This window comes from Orbicella faveolata, unplaced genomic scaffold (assembly GCF_042242905.1).
Source record: "Orbicella faveolata isolate gen_17 unplaced genomic scaffold, um_ofav_v1 contig_35, whole genome shotgun sequence".
Taxonomy (NCBI): domain Eukaryota; kingdom Metazoa; phylum Cnidaria; class Anthozoa; order Scleractinia; family Merulinidae; genus Orbicella; species Orbicella faveolata.
In genome coordinates this window covers 18,241,111-18,263,330 of record NW_028301564.1, presented here as the reverse complement: position 1 = coordinate 18,263,330, position 22,220 = coordinate 18,241,111, and the positions used below count along the sequence as shown (strand labels likewise).

At 36.3% G+C, this 22,220-nt stretch overlaps 1 protein-coding gene and 2 long non-coding RNA genes across 4 annotated transcripts in view; 1 reads left to right on the top strand and 2 right to left on the bottom strand.

Annotated features, from left to right (window-relative positions):
- Positions 1–21,054, bottom strand: part of LOC110055598 (cGMP-dependent 3',5'-cyclic phosphodiesterase-like) — a 35,943-nt gene extending 14,889 nt beyond the window's left edge. The window contains exons 1-14 of one of the 2 annotated variants that reach the window (XM_089272577.1): positions 20,459–21,054; positions 19,028–19,117; positions 15,728–15,834; positions 14,352–14,464; positions 13,716–13,765; positions 12,861–12,917; positions 12,283–12,367; positions 11,055–11,107; positions 4,111–4,185; positions 3,408–3,446; positions 2,776–2,844; positions 2,172–2,208; positions 1,021–1,123; positions 177–288 (exon numbers count right to left, since the gene is read on the bottom strand). In XM_089272577.1, coding sequence (XP_089128703.1) covers positions 177–288; positions 1,021–1,123; positions 2,172–2,208; positions 2,776–2,844; positions 3,408–3,446; positions 4,111–4,185; positions 11,055–11,107; positions 12,283–12,367; positions 12,861–12,917; positions 13,716–13,765; positions 14,352–14,464; positions 15,728–15,834; positions 19,028–19,117; positions 20,459–20,515 — 1,047 coding nt within the window. In that variant the 5' untranslated portion in view covers positions 20,516–21,054. The other variant, XM_089272576.1, reaches the window with a different exon arrangement.
- Positions 6,077–7,781, bottom strand: LOC149103593 (uncharacterized). Its single transcript, XR_016201772.1, has 2 exons — positions 7,649–7,781; positions 6,077–7,207 (listed from the first exon to the last, which is right to left on the bottom strand). It is a non-coding gene; the product is annotated as an uncharacterized LOC149103593 (long non-coding RNA).
- LOC149103592 (uncharacterized) lies at positions 8,120–9,374 on the top strand. Its single transcript, XR_016201773.1, has 2 exons — positions 8,120–8,256; positions 9,027–9,374. It is a non-coding gene; the product is annotated as an uncharacterized LOC149103592 (long non-coding RNA).
- Positions 21,055–22,220: the final 1,166 nt, after the last annotated feature.

The following is a 22,220-nucleotide window of genomic DNA, read 5'->3' as shown; positions in this document are numbered from 1 at the left end:
GCGTAGTTTTGAAAATAGCGGAGTATCACTCGGATATTCCCTCGTTTTAGCCGGGGAATATTGAGTCACGAGACTCGTTTCAAGAGACCAACCGCGCACGAGCGAAAATATTTGATGAATTATACTCAGTTGTATATAGTTGAATGATTGAGATACTGTATTCTAATTTACATTACCTCTTGTTGCCTTTTAATCACCATCTCTCTTTGCCACTCTAACGTGTGTTCTACGTGTGCCGCAATATTCTCGCAACAAAATTGGACATTTTCCTCATCGAAGGAAGAAAACCTAAAGAAAAATACAACAATCAGAAACACCAGACGATCCTTACAACATCTTTGTTGCACTCGACAATGGATGCTAAAGTTGGTTAACAACCGCTATTTAATGAAATCTAATTTTTAAGAGCTTGTTGAAAATTTGTCTCATATGAACATAGAAAATTTAATATAATTTTCTAGAGCATTCTTGCATCAAGTCAAGATAAAGTACATGTAGATGTACTTCTTTTATACGGGTGACAAAGTCAAGTGTTTTTGAAATACTTTTCCTTGACACTTCGAGGTACTTTGTGACTGTAAAACCTACCCACTAACAAAATCATTGCCGACATAGGGAGTGGGGGCGGGGGGGGGGGGGGGGGGATGGAAGGTGAGAGCAATGGAAGGTGAGAGCATGTAGTCAGGGTGTGAAGTGGGGAAAAAACAGCTAAAAGTTTTTGCAACACTGTGCAATGTCCTTTATTAGAAAAGGCACCAAGAGGTGGTAACCTTTAAGGAACACTTATAAACTTGGACTAAAAGTATGGGAAGTAGGAGATGCTAACAATTCTGTCCCTCTATTCCCTGACACACAGTTAAAATTAAGAAAGAAAAGGAAACTGGCCCACTACATCCTTGCTCTGATTTGCAAACGTGCTCTCCATGAAATTTCGTTGATGGACAAACTTGGGGACAAATGTCTAAAGACTTGCATGAACATGTATTGCTGTCTAAAAATCTTATTTGAAGTCAGTGTTACCTTTTTTCTTGAAGTCTTTTGTTGAAAACACATGCTACAGCTATAACAGTGCCTGTTGTGAGGCTGACTATTGGAACACACAGCATTGACTGTACATAACAATCTGCAGGAGAGACATGAACATGTAAAAGGAACAACTAGAAATTCAGCCTAGAAGCATAACAATTAGAGCACTGTTAAGTTCTTTTAAGCACCCCCAACCCATCTCAATTAATTCTACATCAACAATCTCTCCTCGTAGATTTCCCACCCAAATCATGTCACCCAAGACACTTTAAAACAAAAACAAGGATTAATTCTATTGTGCACTGTTTGAACTTTGTATTTCGGAAAATTATAAACATTGTTGCTCCAAAACCACATACAATTATGCATACCTTTATTCGTTAATTTTGCAGACCATCAAAAATAATTCTTAATAAGGGTGGTGTCCAACTTTTGAAAAGGGAATTTGACATCCTTCTGTTTTGAAAGTTGATATTTGTGCAAAAAATCTTTCTCAATTGACCTTGCGAGGCATGTGAAAATAGTAATATCAGTATTAAGAAACTGTTTAGTCATCTATGAAAATTATATTTAAATTGTATATTTTGAGTTTTGAGTTAAATACCATTAAGAAATATGATGTCCTTTATTGTGACAATGGCCCTTTAATGTTCATGTAATTCAGTCAATTCCATGCACCACATAATTAACCAGCAAGACAAATACATCTTTGACCAATTATTTGGAAACATCAAGTCCAAATTACCCACTGACAGCCAAAGTTACTTGGCCTGTGGCCTTGTCTGATTTGAATCAGTTCACTCCAATTATTTCCAAATTGGACAGCATGCAGCTAGTCCTATCAATACATTATAAACAATTAACATGCCATATAATATACAACTGTATCTAGAATCTAAATCTAAAGATTTAGATATATTTAGGTACATTGTATGTTAGATATATTAACTTTATAGATTGTATGTTACTTTGATTTGGGGTATCTGTCATGGTGAGATATTTGTCCCATTTCTATGTATTTCACTGGCCACATGTGGGTGGCCACTGGCCATGCAAAGTTGACATTAACTGACAAGGTGCAAGAAATCAATAGTACAATGTCTAGGTAAAAACAGAAAACAAAAAGGGTATGGATTTTAATTCACCTGTTATTCTCTGTAAATCATATCTGTATTTTGTGTCCTAAAAAAAAAAAAAACAGAGCAAACAGAACATGTAGAAATTGATGATCTTGTTCCATTATCATCAGAAATGAGTTACATCATGTGCAGTACATGTACATGATGTACTTTTCAATTTATTTCTTCATGTTGCACAAGTCATGCGTATACAAAAATCAAATGATATTTGGTACATGTAGCTCAATTTTCTGTAATGTCTCGACATTATGCAAGTAATGACAACATCCCCTATACAGGTGAAATGGTCTGGTTCAACTGCTAAACAGAAAGTGTGGCTCCTTTGTGTAGAGGACAAAAGACACATCACGATAGGACACCACCTCGCAAACCTAAATTGTTTTCGTTGTTTTCCTCATTCTTTTGTCCTTTTGTTCTCCATTGTTTTACGTCAACTGTGTCTTCGATACCATGTAAGAGCCAAAAGTGCAATCATCAATTAATGTAGAATTCATGTGAGTTCATGCATGAATCACAATGTTCATGCATACATGTAAAAAAAACTAAAATCTATAACTAATTATTTGTTTTTGTATTCAATTGCCTATCACATTTACTATATAAAACTTACCTTTGCTATATTAGAAACATTTAATTTACTCCTAGATTCAATTAAATCCTCAAAAACACTTCCAGAAACCTGGGAAAATGAAATGCACACAACACTAAATAATTTATGTACATACATGTATGAAATAACGTAGACCAGGTCTTTTTTACTGTTCTGGATGAGTTTAATGGATGACATTTTGGCTGTTTGGCCTTCCTCAGGTTATTACGTAACCTTAATCTCAATATTTCTTCTTTGTATATAAGTCCGTGTTCTTGTAACTCACAACCACTGTAAATAGCTTTTTAGCTTTTAACTTTTAACCTGGGGAAGGCCAAACAGGCGAAACATCATTCATTAAACTCATCCAGAACAATCAAGAGTTGGTCTCTTTGTCGCATCTTTAACATACACTAAATTACATGTATATAATGTATATATCTTAATCTAAGTGTAACATTAACCTACATTACAATTTAGCTGTACAATACAATGGTCCAGCATCTCTTGTTTTCCAAATTTAAGCATGTCTTTGTTTTTCTCTTTTTTGTTGTTGTTATTGCGCTTGTTTTCTTGTACATGGGAAGACTGGCAATTCTGACAGAAAAATAAATAGTGGGTGATCCCAGCAAAAAAGTTCTTAACATTTTTACCTCAATTCTCTTCTCATCCATGCGATCTCTGCTTTCTTGCTATTGATCAGGAAATAAAATAAAATAGAACAGCTTAAAATAATTTTAAACTAAGAATTATTGCATACTGTAAGGATAAACAGTATAATTACAACAAGAGGCCTTAACATGTACATATTGTTTACCAATAAGTACACAAGAAAATTGCCTGTACAGATGTACATACAGTGAGCTACACAGTATTGGCTCAGTTTCTGATTCCAGATCTGGGGCTCAAAAAGAACTGCTACATGTACTTCTACCCTGGTCATCAAACAAAAAAAATTGCTACATGTACCTCTACCCTGGTCATCAGACACAAAAAGAATTGCTACACATACCTTTACCCTGGTCATCAGACAGGGCAGTGACTCTAGACTATAGCTATTTCTCTCCCATGTGTACATGCACACATGAGGTTTGAATTACTTTTGGCAGATTATCGCAGAATTAAATACCTAAAAACCTAAAAACCTTGCTCAATCCTCATCCAGATCTTGCATACAATGTACATTGAGGCAAAGAATACAAGAACAGTTAAGAGAAATACAAATTATCTAGCACCAGGCTATTCTTAGTTTGGGTGTGTGCTCACTAGGAACCACATGCAAAGTATAAAAAACAAAACAAAACAAAATAAAACAAAAAACAACAACAAAAAACATTTTAGCATACTTTTCTGTACCTTGTTGTAAAGTTCCCCTGCTGTGTGATCTAGTACAAGAATGGCACTACCTTCTGCATTAGTCCGTCCTTGAAGCTGAAATAAAAGACAATAGAAAAGTTATATTGTTTTCAGCAGGAAGGCAACTGGTTTTCACAGGTGGGCAAAACGTTTTTAACTGAACTTCTTGATAAGAAAAGCTACAGGCAGTCAAAATCGCAAAATCACAGCCGGTCAATTTGCCCAGTTACTGGCCATTATTGAAACCCCAGAATGTGGGCTTGCCAGTACCATCATCACTTGGCAAAGTTTTGTATGAATTCTGGTTGGATTCTGTTTGACAAGTCAGTTGTGCAATAAAAATATCTGCACTTAAAGTGCCACTGAAACGAAATTTTCGTACTCTGTTTTATTATCCCAATCTATAGTTTCAAACGTGCTTAAAGTAATGGTGAACTTTATTTCTGTCAAATCCCAACGGAAAGTGGTTTTTTTAGCTGTCGAAATCGACTTTTTGGAGCAAAACTGTGTCCGGGCTCTGGAACCGAGTTTAAGGACCTTGTGACGTCACTGGTTGTATTAACGCAAGAAGCGCTATAGATTCTCTCTTGTTTTCACTTGATTTATTCAAGTCTATTTTTCATATTGTCGATACCTACTAGTTTTCTACCTTTTAATTTGTGTCCAGCCTTGACAGGAAATACACATCATAAACGTTGGAGGGCGCCAGAGAGTGTAGATTCACCAAAATATATGCTACAGATTAGAACAGCTCAGTATACTTTTCGAACATCTTGAGTACTCGATTAGAGATTTCGAAGATGAGTGTGGCAACTTTTATATCACGTCCTGAAGCCTAAACACGATATTTCGTCGTCTGTTTTCAGCCTGGTTCTGAAATTTGGATTCTCACGTTTATCTAAGGTCTATTAACAAGGTTCGAATATATCCTCGGCAACTTTACTGCATTAAAAGCTGTAAGCGCATCAGCCATCCGCACAATCACGAAGTTATTAACGGTCCACAAGCTTTGAGTCGAGTACTTCTTTGCACACAGAGGGCATCTTTTTATGATACTAATAAGTGAGAGTTCTTGTGGTAGACAAAATGTATCGTTGAAAAATTGTGATCCGCAGCAGGGTTTGCTTTATCGCCGCATACGTATCAGTGTAAACAAAGCGGGAATTTCGCTTCTCTTTTACACGTATCTCCCAATTGCAATATTTCACGGCCGATGGATTACTTTGAGTTCTTCAGCACATACTTATGTCTATGATCTTCATTTAATAGTATCCAAGTTCAAAACAATTCGTTAAAACGTCACTAGTTTACACTCCTTTCGAAGGTCACGTATTAAACAGAATTTGAACGGCTAATTTGCATATATGACTTTCGCCGCCGACATTGTCACGCTTTCTCTCGTTTCCTGAAAACATACCTGTACGGTCATGGCAGCTTAGTTTACCTTTATAGTTTAAATTCGCTCCCTCATATAAAAGAAGAGGGTTTCTTAAATTGTTGCAGTTGTGATAACTTGTAGGATGTAGCAGATGCAACTAGACTAAAGGTGACTGTGACACAATCTCGTCCGCTGTGAAACTCACAAAGCGTCCGGTTTCCTCCAAGCGAACCCCTGCGAAATAAATTCCCAGTAGTCTGGGAATTCCTAGGAATTCCTAGGAATTCCTAGGAATTCCAAGTTATTCCAAGACATGCAAATTGTGCTTTATCCAAGACCTTGGAATTTCTGGGAATATTTGGGAATAGTGGAAAGTATGACTGGGAATTATTGGGAATAATCCTTGGAACTCCTATTATTTCCCAGAGTGCTTTAAAAAATGTGTTTGGAATATCTAGGAGTTTTGGGGAATAGCTAAAACACATGAAATATTGTTGGAAATTTCTATAAATTTCCAAAGTGTCAAAATTAAAGATGAACTCAGTGCATGAATCAATTTCCGTACATTAGTAAAAATCAACACGATCATTTCTCTGTAGTTCCATCCTTTTTTATTGTTGTCAAGCTCCAAGGTAATTATTTCCAAAGAAATGTACATTAATTCCAGTTTAAGTCTGACAACTCAACATAAAACTATAGCACTGATAACATTGCTTTTTAGATCCAACATGATTTGTTAGTGTATATGTGCCCATATGGACCCTTAAATCAAACACCCAGAGTTTAACTGATAGAAAAATGGATGCTCTTAGATTTGATAAATAGATTAAGCAAAAAATTCCTGTCAGCATAAATGAATATATATTATTTACAATTCCAATAAAACCAAAAGTATATATATGCATGTATATATTTAATATAATTGTAGATTCACACACATACCCATCACAGCCCACTGTTGAACAATTTTTGACTTGATCCTTTTTGAATTTAGGAAAAAGAGGAAGACATCTCTCTCAGATGTCATAAATGAAAAGCTCACAGTTTCCACACACCTGCTGTACATTTGTAAAACTGTACTGTGACATTCTCTGGACAAATTACCGGTAGTTTCATTAAAACGACGATATCTTTAGCAGCCTCTCATTGTCATACAATGTCTTGAAATTAAGGCCAGAATAGCCGTACAGACATATTCTTTGGCAGAAAATGTCTTTTTCTTAGGAACCATTAGTTTCACTTTCATCAGGGGAGTCAAGTGAATGGCCATCAGTGTCAGAGTTCTCAAATTCTTCAGAGGAGTCAGAACTAGAAACTTCAACATCATTATCTGAATCACTGTCTGTGGACAAATCTGAGTTGTTGTGTATTACATCAGTTGGTATTTCTGTAGTCTTTTCAGGTATATGCAACTCCATTTCATCAAATGCTTCTGTGAAGCTTCAATTCTTGTATAAAGGTTGACTCCACAATCCATCAAAGTCATCCACAACATTTTTGCCAACAGCCATCTCACTCAGGTGAGCCGAAGACTCTGAGGTGTTCTGTTCATGGTGCTGGAAATGATCTCCAGCAAAAAGTGATGCAAGAGAGGGAGATGACATCAACAGGCCTGTGAAGACTGCTTTAAGCGATTTTTGTGGTCGAATCTTGTAGATTTTGGTATGGGCATAGTGGGATCATCAATATGTTTCTTGTATTTCCTTGTCCTTGCGGTCACTTTAATTCATAACACAACAAAATCAAACGAATCAAAAAGATTGAGTCAGTGGGAAACAAATAAATAACTGACACAAATAAATGACAATGCAAATAAAAAAAACCTACATCTTGATGTATTGAAAAGACTATAGATCTCATATCATGTTAATCCTTATAATTCAAAGGAAAAAATGACAAGCATTGCAAATTTATACTTGCTGCATTGTGCTGACTGGGTGTTGAAACATGTGGGCTCTCAAAATAGATTTGGTGGACTACTACAACAAGCTTAAGCTTATTTCGCAGAATTTATCTCGTTTCCTTAAGTCGATTTGAAACTTTTCAGGTGAATTTCGGCTTTTGGGGTTTTTAAAGGGCACACAATGCATCGCTTAGTTTGATTTATTTACAATTATAGCTTATCATAACAGAAAATCCCTATAAAATTGGATTCCTTACCTTTGCAGTGAACTTGATTTAAGTGCCTCACGATCCTTTGTTATCTTGACAACCGTCGAGAACAGATCAACCAGTTAAAGTACGTTCCATTTTCCTCCTTGATTTCTTCGTAAAAAGTCTGTGTAGTTTTTTTCCTTTTGAAGCAAGACCCAACTTTCAAAAGACCACCAAAATCGCGTGGAAAGGGAAACAGACTTGCCATCGAAAGCGACTGGTCCGGCAGCCTCGTTGCCAGTCTCTCTCTCCTTCTTCTCCAGTTCCATTCTCTCCTCAACTGATCAACGGAACCAATCACAGCACGCCAATTTTCACCTGACTATCCTCGTGACTGAACGTGACAAAGATCGCGTTATTCATTCTCTTTTGGCGCCCATCTTTGAATTCAGCGTTAACGGTTGATCGCTCGTGCGTTTTAGTAGATTTCACTTCCAAAATTATATCAAAATGGTTTTTGCTGCGGTCCTGTGACCAGAAGAAAACAGGGTGAGTGTCATTAACGAGAAACAAGTTATTCTTGGCGAAGATTTGGAGCTAAAGGAAAGTCTTACTGTGGATGTTTCAACGGGGAAAAATTCAAAGGGCAGATTAGCCGTATACAAAATTATTTGGTGAGTAATCGAATTCAAGTAACCTTATATTATACAAAGTAAATTCTTGTATTTAGACAGAAGCTTTTCAATGAACTTTATCATCACGAATCATACACGAGTGGGTCACTCAGTCATGGTATGAAATTAATTCTGGCTAAAGCAAAGTTGAAACAATTTAGGTTGCCCAGTCAGTGCGTGCCTAAACAATTTGATTTGCGAATAACAAGTAGTTTCTCTCGCCACACTTGTTCAAACGAAACAAATATAGCAGTTCTCTCTGATCCCAGTCAAAGTTCTTCACAAAAACTCCGACGAGGCAGCCACAGTGTGCATGAGTTTGATACGTGTCTCCTGTGTGTTTCAGCCTGACTGTATGGCAATCCGTGTTGATCTTCAATTTTTGTCCATCCGTATATTCCTTTGTGTTTACTCTATTATTTAAATGTTCCTTTAATGTTTTAAGTGTCTTTTTTAATATTTCTAATGTCTAAATTTGGCTAAAAACCGTGATATATATATCCTTCAATTCGAGAGTTGTTGATACACTGACAAGAAGGAAAACCTTGATTTAATCAACTGTAAGCTCAAGATTTATGTAACATATTTATCAATAGTATACAAGCACCTTCACAATTATCAAGTCTTCTCTTTTAACATTTCAACCAGCTTACAGTCAGGTCTTAATTAGCTGCATGTATTAAACTGTGAGCACATAAACATTTGGATCTCAGTCTTACAGTACCTCATATATATCGCAATGTAATGTATTTTTTTTAAATTTGTTTTAGGTGTCATACAACAAAGATGACGATTAAGAGGCTAGCTGTTGACACCCTAATTAGAGGGCAACAAAAGAAGCTGCAGAATCAACAGAAATAACTGAACAGCAGCTAAGTTTGCCCAAACTCAGCCTTTTTTAATTTTAAGGAGTGTTTCAGTTTTGTTCTTACCATTGATTCCTTACAATCATGAAAATCCAGATTTATTCCACATAATAACAATAATTTAAGCTACAATCTTGTGAATGGAAAACAGTTTTGCTTTTGATTCTTGATGTAATGAAAAAGAAACAGGATAGTTAATCTTATGTATAAATTCATGAAAGCAAATGTAATAAACCATTGATTTAAAACCTGTTTGATGTGATATCAGTGACTTTATTTGTTATTTTAATGCCGGGCATTAATCATCAAAATTTTGTCTGACCTACAAATGATACAAAATTCCCAGTTTTTCTCAGATTTTCCAAAAAATTCCAACCTATTCTCAAAAAATCCTACAAATTCCAAGTTATTCCCAGAAATTCCTAGGAATTTTTGGGAATTTTAAGGAATTTTCAAGGTGAGTATATTTCAGTTGGAATTCCTAGGAATTCCGAGTCCGAATTACCGTGAAAATTCACACCTTAGATTCCTAGGAATTCCTAGGAATTCTTAGGAATTCCTAGGAATTTTTTCCTAGGAATTCTTAGGAAATTCCTAGGAATTCCTAGGAGTTCTTAAAGTTATCTCTCAAGGGAAGCGACTCGAAAACTCGAAGCGTTGTTGCTGCTATTCGTGCTGGGGCAGTCCGGATAATATTTTCACAAGCCGCTTTCTCTTGTTTTCATGTCTTTTTTACTTTATGAGTGTAGATATTGTTTAATTGAGTGCTGGCCATTTCACCAAGAGTCCCGATCATTTTGCGATTTAAGAACTCCCACTCGTTTGCTTGCTTACATAAAATATCCTGCAAATATCCAATTAAATAGACTGGAAAGCCCCAGGATCGACTCTCGACCTCTTCATGTCTAAGGCTACTGTTATTACCTGCTTTACAGCTCTGAGATGTCCTTAAGATGTTTTTTTGGGGGGCTTCGAACAGTAATCTCTTCTCCCATAATCACTCTAAATTTTCAGCGCGGCATGAGAGTAATACAACCAGTGACGTCACTGGGCTGTTTTGGCCGCGCCACAATGGCCGCCAATTTTGGGCTTAACCAGCCAACTTCGAACGGCTGAAAAAGTAGTTTTCGCTTACCGTATGCGAAAAAAAAATTTGCAGTGTTTCCAAGTAAGGTTGAAACTTTATTACTAAGCAAAAATCTCACATACAAAAATTTCGTTTCAGTGGCACTTTAAAGGGCCGGGGCGGCCGTTGATAGTATTTTGGCATCACAAGTGAACAAATGTCATCTAATGACAGCTCTGCCTCCACACTCCTTACATTTTGATTGGCCAAATCAAAATGGCACTTATAACAGTCATAAGGGTTTCAGAAAGTTGTAAAAAGACAACAAAAATGTAAATTATATCAAATTTGTTATTTCAGAAAATATCCATACAGGTTTTTTGCTTTGAACACCCCTCCTAAATTCCAGTTAATAAGCCTCTTTCTTTTCTTTAAAAATGAAGGCATTTTGACCCCAGCCCCCCTTGAATTCCCAATGACTTCCCATGGGGTGGATATTGGGTATTTTCTGAAACTTTTAATGTTAAATGCACATCAGTTGAATGTTTTGGAATTTTCTGGCCACTCTGATAAAAGTAACAAAACGTTATAATACATGTACAACTGAAAAAAGGTAACTGATATTCTCAGGGATGTCACCAAGTTTTGGAAGTTACTCATATAGGAGTGCATAAGTGGTACATTTTGCCATATTTTTCTAAACAAGAATAGCCCAGCAGAGTATGTAGCAGGCCAAGATAATCATGATATCGTAGACCGCGAGGCTGTGATTTCTGCTGGCAGCTGGTTACAGTCTTGACAACCCTGTATTCTACAATTATAGAAATTTTCTAGCTGGCAGTGACACTATAGACACTAGTACTTACAAATTGTCCTATTTTACGTGACAAAGGTCCCACCTCCTTTTCATAAGTCCTACCTATAGAAAACAGCACCTAGATGTAAGTACCCGATAAAAACACTACTATTGGTTTTCTACATTCGTTAAGGGCCCATTAACCGATCTTTTCGAGCCGTTGCTAGGGAAAATTTATTCTGATATAACCTCGTCATTTTTAGTTACTTCAGAGTTATAGCATGTGTTTTAACTTTTTCATGATCAGTAACACTAGTCATGACGTCATCAGGCCACGCCCATGGTCATGTGACTAATACAGAAAAAATGCAAAGGCTCCCAGGCAAATTACTTTCTCGGGGTTTTTTTCATTGATTTGATATTTTAATTTAAATCCTCATTACGCTATGCATCGATTTTGTTTCATTTCTAAAAGGTCAGATTTTGAAAGCATTTCAAAATATTGAAAAATTCATAATTTTCTGATAAAAGCATGATTTCGAAAAAGAAGTGCATAGCTATGTTGCCAACGTTGGCTTTAATCGAAATTCATCGAAAAAGGCTGGATTTAATGAAAAACTGCGTTTCCTTTAGCAATTAAAGAAACCGGAAGTGCGCGCGATATATATTGGAGGTTACCCTATCAGCGCGTGCGCAATTTACATTACCAGCGCACTTCGGTAAGATCAAACAAAGCCACACAGAGTTAGTTTTTCTCTTTCTATTGCTCTTGTTTTTCTGTCTTTCCCTTAGTTTGTCTTTGCTTGTACTTTTTTTACTTTGCATTTTGCGAAACACAAAGAAAAACATCTAAAATGTAAGGGAATTTGCAAGTTTTTGAGTTGTTTTTATTTTCCGTACTCAGGCTGACGTAAGTGACTGGAAGTGAAATTTCACCTCCTTAGCAATGCGCGCGAGCGCGCGCATGAATCGGTTAACGGGCCCTTAAAGTCGTACATGGACTTTTTCTCCTCTACTGTACACAAGCTCTACCTAGCTAGTACTAAGAAACCTAGTATAGTCTTATTTTGTCAGCTATGTTTTCTCATGCTTCAGCAATATTAAGTATTACTGTAGTGGATAATTGCAAACTGAACATAGGAATTCAGCATCAATAAATGAGTACCTGCCCTAAAACTCATATACCATAGTCATGTAGATTCCACAGCATGCAGACAAACTATGCGTGATTAGTATACTATATAAATTGACTACCAACTGTCAAAGATACAATTTTAAATTTTCAAATGTGTACTCACTAAAGAACTCTAAAAACATCTTCTGCCTTTCAAATTCTTGAATATATTTGCTTCTCTCAGTTATATGGTGATAACTTTGAAGCATCTGTAGTAAAGGTTATGATATATATCAATCAGTGGCTTTAACTTTGAGAAATAATGTGAAGAATGTACACTTTCACATTGTTTGAAATGCTTTAGCTAGTATTTGGTTAAACTTTTACTAAACCAATTTATGTACTACAAATTGTTTAAAACACTTGGCAGGATTTAAATGGAAATGATACAGGTTTTAGAAATTGGCAATCTTTGTGCTGATAATTTATTCCATATATATCCAGTCATTGGAAATGAAGTATATAATTATGTAATATTATTAAAACTAAAACTAATGATAATGCATACTGCACTCAAGTCTGATGTGCTAGTAATGATCCACATTATATATAATTAGGTACTTGGTTTTTTTTTGTTTGCTTGATTTTTGCTCCCATTCATGTAATGTACACAATGTACTGTAGTTGTCACCAGTTCTTCAGCTGTTCAACAATTCATCATGAAATGAATTCATTATTTACATATATTAATTAAATACAAACCTGTTGTTCAGTATAATCCAGAATAGACAAGGTGTCTTCTAAAAATCCACATACAATCTATGATGATAAAACAAGGTTAGCTGAAAGTTGAATGCTAGTCCAGTTGCTGTAAATGTTACCAAATATTTCAACTTCCAATCATTGTTTAACATAAACAAACCAAATGCTAGCAGGTGCATGTGAAATACCTTGGTACTTAAAATTTAACTACAAGCTGGGATTACTTTCATTGCCAACTCAATTAAACAAAAAAAGAGACAAAATAAATATGCAGAACTATTTGCAGCATTTCAGACTAACTGAATTGCAGTGGCATGATTGGCAGCTGTTACAATCAATGTTCTAAATCAAGCTTCATCTGCATTTATCTTGTGCATGTGCCAGACTAATGTACTCAATCTCCATCATATCTACATACAATGTATATTCATGTACCAATTAGTTGTCAAGGGCATCAGGTAACAACAAATCACATTAATTTCTTTTGAGAATTTTGTTGACACGATTATCACGTTAATCTGACAATCATCAATAGGTCTTATGCATGAAATCTTACATCACATGCTGCCAATTTACCCCCAAGCCTTGATTGCTGAAATGTTCTCAAACCACAGGCACCTTGATGTGCTAGCTGTTTTCATTTGGATATTCTTTTCATCTTTGCTACTTTGGGAATTTGTTCATGATAAAATTAATTTACAATTTGCTTTTTCAAACCGAGGCTTGGTGGTTATTTGTGCTAGTCCGATGGCCAGCATCACGCATAAGGGCTTTTTTTCTGGTCTTCTCCAGAGCACAAATGTTTACAAACTAAAATTAAGAATTAACAGTGTTACATCAAGTGCAGGCACCTACCATGAAAAATGCAACTAGTTTATCATCTGTATACAGTGGTGACAATATTACTGAAAAAGAAGTTAAAACTGTCATGAGATTATTTTTTCTACATGTATGATACAAATATGACTAGCAGATATGCATGTAAATTAAAATATTACAAGCCTCACAACTTGACAAGATACTAGAACTTCTGAGAGGTACACTGTTCACTTACTTGGTAGAATACATGATACTGAACATTTGTGCAGTCAAACAATAAAATGCTCCAAAGGTAACCTTGCAGCACTTTATAGGTATTGCATAATAATTAATGATCATGCATGGAACACCTACATCCATGCAGCTCTGTGTACATTCTCCGACACTGGGGCATTGAAAGTTTTGTGATTATTTGATGATATTATCAACTCAGATATTATATTATCAGAGTACAAATTAAATTTGTCTAAAGATGGGCCATATTCTATTTTAATATACTACAATAAAATTAGTCTCTATACTAATGTCCTTACTCAAAAAGTCAAGATACAAGGTTAAACACATACCACAAAAGCATGCTATCACAGTCATCAACAAGCCAATTACAACGCTTTAACAAGCATGTAAGGCAGTAACTGACATACATGGTGTAACAGTATTACGTGTACCAACCTTTTTGATCATTCCCTGAATACACTCCTGCTGTTGGTAGAAACACCAATAAAGGATCATCTTCATTGATTCCAGGTGGTAAAACTATTCTTTGTCTACCATCTATTGCCTTCCTGAATTTAAATGAAATTAAAGACACTCTTCTGTAATATTTTCAATGTTAGAAAAACTGCAAGGATGTACCTTCTGAGGAGTACAGTCTTAAGAAAATGAACACAAGCTACATGTATTACAAATATACTGAGTCAGTGAGATTTGCATGATCCACAAGTACATATGTAAATAAATGGTGGAACCCTTACGAGAGGGAACTTTAAAGCTCTGCGTATTTAAGGTGGATGAAAACAGTTTCCAGCACTAAAGATTTTGATGGATTGTTATAACACTCTTTATCACTTGATGCTACAATCATGGTATCAAAAAATTGCCCAATCTTTCAAGTTGGTTAATATGTTGTAATCATTTTCGTGACACAATAGGTTACCATAGCAATGGTATGATCTGCTAAAAACACCGTTCATTACAGCTTTAGGGGCTTATAATTAAAAAACACAGCATGCAACGTTTTGGCAAAGTTTAAAACAATTCGGTACAATAGGGTTCAGAGCCAACTTAAATTTTCAAAGCCTTAAGTGGGAAAAGTATATTAAGAATTGAAAAAAAGAGAAACTTGTGGAATTAATACCAAAACCATAAAAATGCTTTAGGCAATATATATTGATTGATTATTAACCAAGCATGAGGTCAACATGGCTGGATAGATTCAAAATGTTACAGGCCTAAAGTGGCGTTTGATTTGTGCCATATGTTATTTAATATGTCTCTTTAAAGGATTTATGTTGGCATTGACTAAGATGCCAATCAAAATTATGCTATATAGATAAATAACTTTATTTCAACTCGGGTTGATGAGGCTGATTAGGCCTCTAGCAAGATTATGCTAATTTACCAAGAAAAATAACTTTAAATGAAAGAAAATTGAAATTAAAAAATTACAAGATATAATCTTCTATCAGTCTGTACAGACTGATAGAAGAAAAATATATATGGGTTGTTGACCAAGCTTGAATGGATATTGGTCAAGTTCTTCTTTTTCTGGCATGTTTATGGATCAAGACAGAGTCCAGGTCCAGAAACACGCATAAAAAGAAAGAGGCTACTATCCAACCATCTTGATCAAACAAGCTTGGCCAATAAACGATTTAATCTAATATATGGCTTTGGGGAAATTTTGAGAGCGGGCATGCAGAAGATAGCCAATTGCTCAGATAGCCAATCACAGCACACGATTTGGTTCACCTGGCCTCCTCACGGGGCTAGCCATATAATAAAGACACTTAAAGACTCCTACTGTCTAATGACCTGTCATGACAAACCTGGCAAGTCCACTTGCTGGTATCGTAACAGGTGTACTACTGCCAGACTTTCCAAGAGCTTCTAGATCATCTGAGACAGGGCTCAAGACAAATACCACCACATCTACCTGCAAAAATTAATCAAAATGCTGTAGAACACCACATACTGGGAGCATGAGGTACTTACAACTTGTACATACACTGTACATATGTTGGTCCAAAGTGTAAACAAAATGAGGGATTGGACTACAGCTGTAGTAGTGTTTACTTCAGAACCTGATAATGTTAATTAAAAATGCCCCCGAAATATAGAAAACTAAACTAATTAAAAATATAAACACCCCAAAAATTCACACTTAAGCTTACCATATTTGTAGAGCATGGTGTAATGGTTCATAACCCACAATGGCTAAGCCAATGAAAACTCTTGAATTGCATTATCCATTAAACAAATATTCTACTCACGCTTATTGCATATGAGATGATTATAGCCAACTCAGCGCTACACACCTCATTGGTTATCTACTATCTCGTATCCAATGCGTGCTCGTGGAATAATTGTTAAATGTAGCTAAGCACATAATTTCTACAGTGTTTAAAACTGGTAGATGCATTCTAGGTGACAAGCAACACTGACTGGCATAATGAATCCAGCTTTGCAAATAATCACAATGAAAAAAAAAAAAAAATAGTGCACATGACAGTTTTTGCAGAAGTCCTTTTACAATACAGCTTAATAACTGGGGTCAAACTAACCAATCAGATCACAGGATAATAAATTACCACTGAAGTCATTTCAGCCAATCATTGCTTAGACCCAAACCATGGAAAAGTAAGCAGAGCAAATCCCAGCCAATACCATTTTCTCTCAGCGGGGTAACTGCCCTTCCTATTCCCAGCCTCTCCCCCTGCCCCCCACCATCCCCTCTCTCCCCCAATACAGCTTAACCCTTTGAGCCCCAATTACACATACATGCATAATTAATGGTTGTACTCTTTGTACCACTTGTGACGTCATCAATTTAAATGTCAGCAGGTATTCTTGATAAGCAGATAGTAGTACTAGGCTAGGCTTTTCTGTACAATGATCAGGTTTAGATATCGACGACATTCCGACGTCGAAATCGAAAAACAACGTAATCAGTTTTGGTGCAAAAACGGTGGTAAAATGGTTCACTACACCTATGATTGATCAAGGTCCATTTCTAGGCTTCGCCCGTAATTAACATCCAACTTTTCACGGCAGCCAGAAAGAACGTGCAACGCAAAAAGTAGCCAGTGTAAAAGGGCCGAGAAAAACAGAACGGAAAGGGGCAACAAACAAAATTGAGAACGGTTAATGGCAAAAAAAAAGTCCAAATTTTGGCTCATGAGCATGCCCGGAATTGAAATATTGCTCAATTTTGTACCTAATCTTCAAAAAATCTCTCCTCTAAGTAAAACAAGCTTTTTTTACAAAACTTAGGCTAATTTAGTGTCATGGCAGTTAAAAAAACATGACTTGACAGTTAAAAAACAGTATTTTTTGGCGAAAGTTTGGTATTCAAAGGGTTAACATTGACAGGTGAATGAAATTGTATACAAACAAACAAATCATCAACAAAATCAACACCTTGCACTTGCCACAAAACTGTCATATCAAAAGCAACACTTTTTATGGACCACTTAATAACTGAAAAACATGTACTTGACTATTAGATAATTTGCAAGTACGAAAGCTCTAGATTAAAATCTGCACTTTACATCTTACAAAAAAGTTAATTTCAAAAGAATTTGCATTCATAAATGACCCAAATCAATTTACAAAGAACTTCATAAAATTTGGGATCGGCAAAAGTTCTCGTAAAGTCATATTTCCGATGCTCCCAAACAGATGAGGATATATATATTTTGCTCTATACAGCATTAATTATTAAATACTCCAACTCGTGGAAATATTAAAGATATCGGTGATTTTCTGTAGGAAACAACGATTAACAAAGGGCTTTTCTGATTTTACAAGTCTTTAATCCATTTTCTCAAGCGCTTTCAATTGTTCAAAGCCATTTAATTGCTACGATACACAATTACACAAGAACAGAACTAATCCTCCGATTCCCAAATTTTAGAACAATTGAAACGTATATTGACAACGCAAACTATCCGTTAACCGCATAGATCTCGCGAAATTGTCTCACAGCACCACAGATGTGCACAGTGTACAAAAAAAGTATGGAGCAGGTAACATTCCGTTAAATTGCCCAGATCACAATCTAAGCTACTCATTTCAGTGACCTATCAAAGAATTTCAAAACATCATTGGTCATCGCGCGCCTTCAAACGAAAATTGTCTGTGCTTTTATGAACGCATGAAAATCATAATTAAAACAGCAACGTGACTTGCACACCGCGGTCAAAAGACCCCTTAGGAACACAACTAATTATTTATTTTCGTGAATTCCAGTGTATTTGCATCTCGAGGACTTTTGCAGGATTACTTCAAAGAAATGTCCGCGACAACAAACGCTTTTAAAAGTAATAAAACTAATTTCAGTTTCAACCATCAAAAATGCAAATATACACTTAACCGGAGGCTAACGAGACTCTAAGATTTCTTGTTCTTTCGTAATTTGAACGTAAGCTGTTTTGACGCCTTAAACATGTAAATTCAAAGTTCGCGTGCATGATCCGAGTACAAAAACACAAATATCACTATCTCAAATTACATGTACAACCCCGCGAAGCCGAACATGTTCCCGTGTACATGGAAATAACGCCATTTATTTTCCTTAACCAGAGTCAAAATAATGAAATTTCTGCGGCGGCATTGGGGCGTAAACTGAGATACAATATAAGTTTACATAAATTACACAGTCGCAATGTTCAAGATGCATTTTATCGCGGTGCGCACGGAGGTTGACGTGACGGTTCACATGCAGTGTGAAGTGTCTGGCGAATGGTTTACAAATTCAACGTTTCACTGGTTTTCTTTATTTTCTCTACTTTCATAGGACGGGTCACGAATAACGAAGAAAGAAAATTTGCTCAGCGATTGTTTGAATAAGAGAAAGCCCTCAACAGTGAGGTGCATTTCGCCTATAGGTCAAGCGATAATTTTTACAACGACCACTAATGAAAGCAGTGATGAAAGCGCGCGTCAAGAAGAAATAAAATTTTGGAAAACGAAATGGTTTTGAACGGTTTCGCGGAACTAAAGCTTTCTAAAAAGGCACATATGAACGAAAATTCGATGAATTTGCAAGTGTAGTGTCGTCTTCAAAAACGTAAACAAACTATTTATTGCGGGCAAGCTTGAAAGCGGTGTGCGTGTTTTTAACTTACCACTCGCGGTAGAAGCAGATGGATCGCCCTTTCAGCGCTTTCTTTCAACGACTTCATGTCGATCGCTAAGGTCAGGCAAGAGAGAACGTCCTAAAAAAACAAACAAAAGGGTTCACTTTGAATTTCAGTCACATAGCAATATCTCGTTCGGTCAGAATAACATCACTTGAAGAGCTACAACCGTGAAATGAAAGGTATTCATTCAAAAAATGGCAAAGTGACATTTATAACGGGTTGATTGCAGGAGATCGCTCGAAACAGTTTTAGATTTGCCCGTTTAACTCACAATTTGCGGGTGTAGAAATCTGTTACACCAAAATAACAATGTGATGACAACCTTACGGCTGTCCAGAGTGTCTAAATAATATACCAACCTAAGGTTAGTTTGCATTTGAAATGACGAGCTCTACTTACTTGCGCGGCTACGGACAAATGCAATGTACATCGCTTCGCTTCGCCTCTGTCACCTTCAACGAGTTTTTTAAACATGTTAACTAGCGAAAATAAAGCTGAAACTACCATATGTAAGAGCGCAAGAACCATTCTTGGCCCGGTGTAAAATTTAAAGCTGATTTGGCCAGCCACATCGCTTTAACGCTCTCTGGTCAATTTAATACCTATGCAAATCGACAGAAGAGCTCCCAAATATCAGTTTAGCTCACGCCAAATATGGTGAACAGCTCGCGAGTGCCCCGCATACGATTGGTTGGAGAAATTCGCGCTAAATTTTTCTTCTCAAGGTTTCTCGCATCGGGCAAATTGCTTTTCTATTCAATTTCCCTCGGTTTTGGTCTCGAGGCTTCGTTTTTTTCGAGTTTCTTTCGCGTTGAGGGTATCACAGATGCTTTTTTCGACTACTAGCAGAATTTTGCAACTCAGTTCTCACGACAACTACGTTCTTTTTACGACCAATAGCAACTTCGAACCGACTAAATTGGACCAGCCATTAATAAGGTGACGTGAAACTAAAATAATACATTTTTACTGAAGTTTACCATATTCAAACAAAGATTAGTACTCTTCGGTCCTAAATTTTTAATGTCTAATATTTTATTGCTACCGCCTGAAGCACAGACAGACGGGAAATTTTTCTTTTCCTTCTTTTGATAATGATTTTAAGAACACATTTATATGCCAGCTTTTTTACACGTTGGCCACACAGCTTAAGTGACAAAAATGGAGAGCTTTGACGGGCTGCATATTCAATGAAACAAGAGTTAAGACTGGGCTATTAACGAATAATGATTGATTTCCCCATTACATCTTTTTTAAAATTTTAATGCAAATCTCTTCGTACTCGTGAAATAGTCCAGGTGAGTCTGGAGACACGTTTTCATGGCCGAGGAAAGCTTCTCTCGTATTTCGAAGTTCAAGAAACTAGAACACTAGAACTACATGTGCGTTTAAGTGCTATGTTGGCTATTTACTTACCTGGTATTGTTCAGCGTATAAGAAGAAAAGACCGAAATATGATCTGTACCGTTTCATCGATGTCAATCACGAGCCAGTTGTAATACTGCCCAAATTGCAGACGAATCGCGAGCATTTTTCGGAGGCCTGAAATCAAAATAATCACTGAAAAAGTTTCACATGTGACCTCGAAAAACTGTGTCGCCAGAAAAGCTTTACGCGCTACGAGAAAACTGAAGGCAAGGCAACATGAGAGGTGCCTGTTTATCTTTTTGTTAGAATATCGATGTTTGATAAAGACGCTCGCTTCTGCCAAATCATCTGTTGTGGCTTTGGCATATGATAATTTGAGAGCCTCACTGAAAAATAAGCAAGCGGAAGCTCGTCACTTTTTAATCATATTCCGAAATTTAGTTTGCACAAAGACATCGAAATTATGCCATTGAATGAAACATCATACACGCTGGCACTGTCTTGCTTTCGACCGTTGCACCTTGAACGCCGTTCATCAAAATATGTAGTTGGAGAACATTCGCGTCACTTTGTACCGGAAAATACAGTGAGCCTTTGTAGCAATCAGTGCTTGCAACTAAAAGAAGATTGGAGATTGAACCGCCAAACCTAGGACGTCTACCTGTTTGTCTACATTTGTTATTTGTCTCTTCAATCCATCAATCAAAGTCCACTTTTTTTTTTCTTTTCAAAGTCAATTTATTACAAAGATGTTGCTTTTCCCTGCTTATTGCACTGAAGAATATCGTTGTCCTTTTCGGCCGGTATTAATACTAATAGATTAAGTATAAAGTCTTATCTAATAAAGTTTTCAGGGATGTTATTATTGCATCTTAAAACCACAATTGCGACCAAATCTCTGAAGACTTCAATTTTTAAATATATCGTATCCACATGTACAGTAAAAGGGAAGCTTTACTTTAGCAATGACTTAAACCGCCATTGAGTCTACCGACCCAATTCTCGTTCTACATTTTGCTTGCAAGATCCTCGTCCCTATATCCCACCCAGTCGCCCTCCAACAACTTCCCTCCTCCTCTAATCCTCCCCCATAATTCTTAACTTGCTTTATCTGATCTTAGCAACACACCTCCCACACCGGTAATCCATTTATTGATTTTAATTCAGCGATCATGACATGCCGAATGGAAATGAACGAGGGGAAAACAGTCACTGTCAAATTCTAGTTAACCATGGCGTGTTGTTATGGTCTTGTAATAACAGATAAGGAGCAACCTGCCGAGTTATCCCGCAGCTGTTTTTACGATGCTCTGTAGACGTCACAGATTGGTTTGTTTAACAAATTCACACGAGAGTTTTTTTTTTTTTGTTATTTACTTTATTTTTATTCGTCTGTTCCTTTGCTGACAAGAAACTTTGTCATAAACTTGTCAATGTACTTCCTCGCACTTGGCAAACGTCTGACATGATGTCAGCTTGCCTTTTGACATGTTCAGTTGCCACTACAACTAGACTGACTGGAAATAAATTTAAAAAGTAATAGAAATGAAAAAAAAAAAAAAAAAAAAAACGAGTAGGCAGAGATTTAGAGTGATTTCCATGTCCCCACTTGCTAATGGAAAACAAATAAAAATATTCATTGATCGCACGAGATATTTTGAAGCTATTGTGATCGCTTACTGTGATCAATAATTGACTGGTAAGATAAGCATTAAAAATGGTTACCTGGATACATTCAATTCAGTGAGAAAAATTTTACTTCAGAGGCACATTACAAAATCACATTTTACATTCCGAATAATTACAGTAT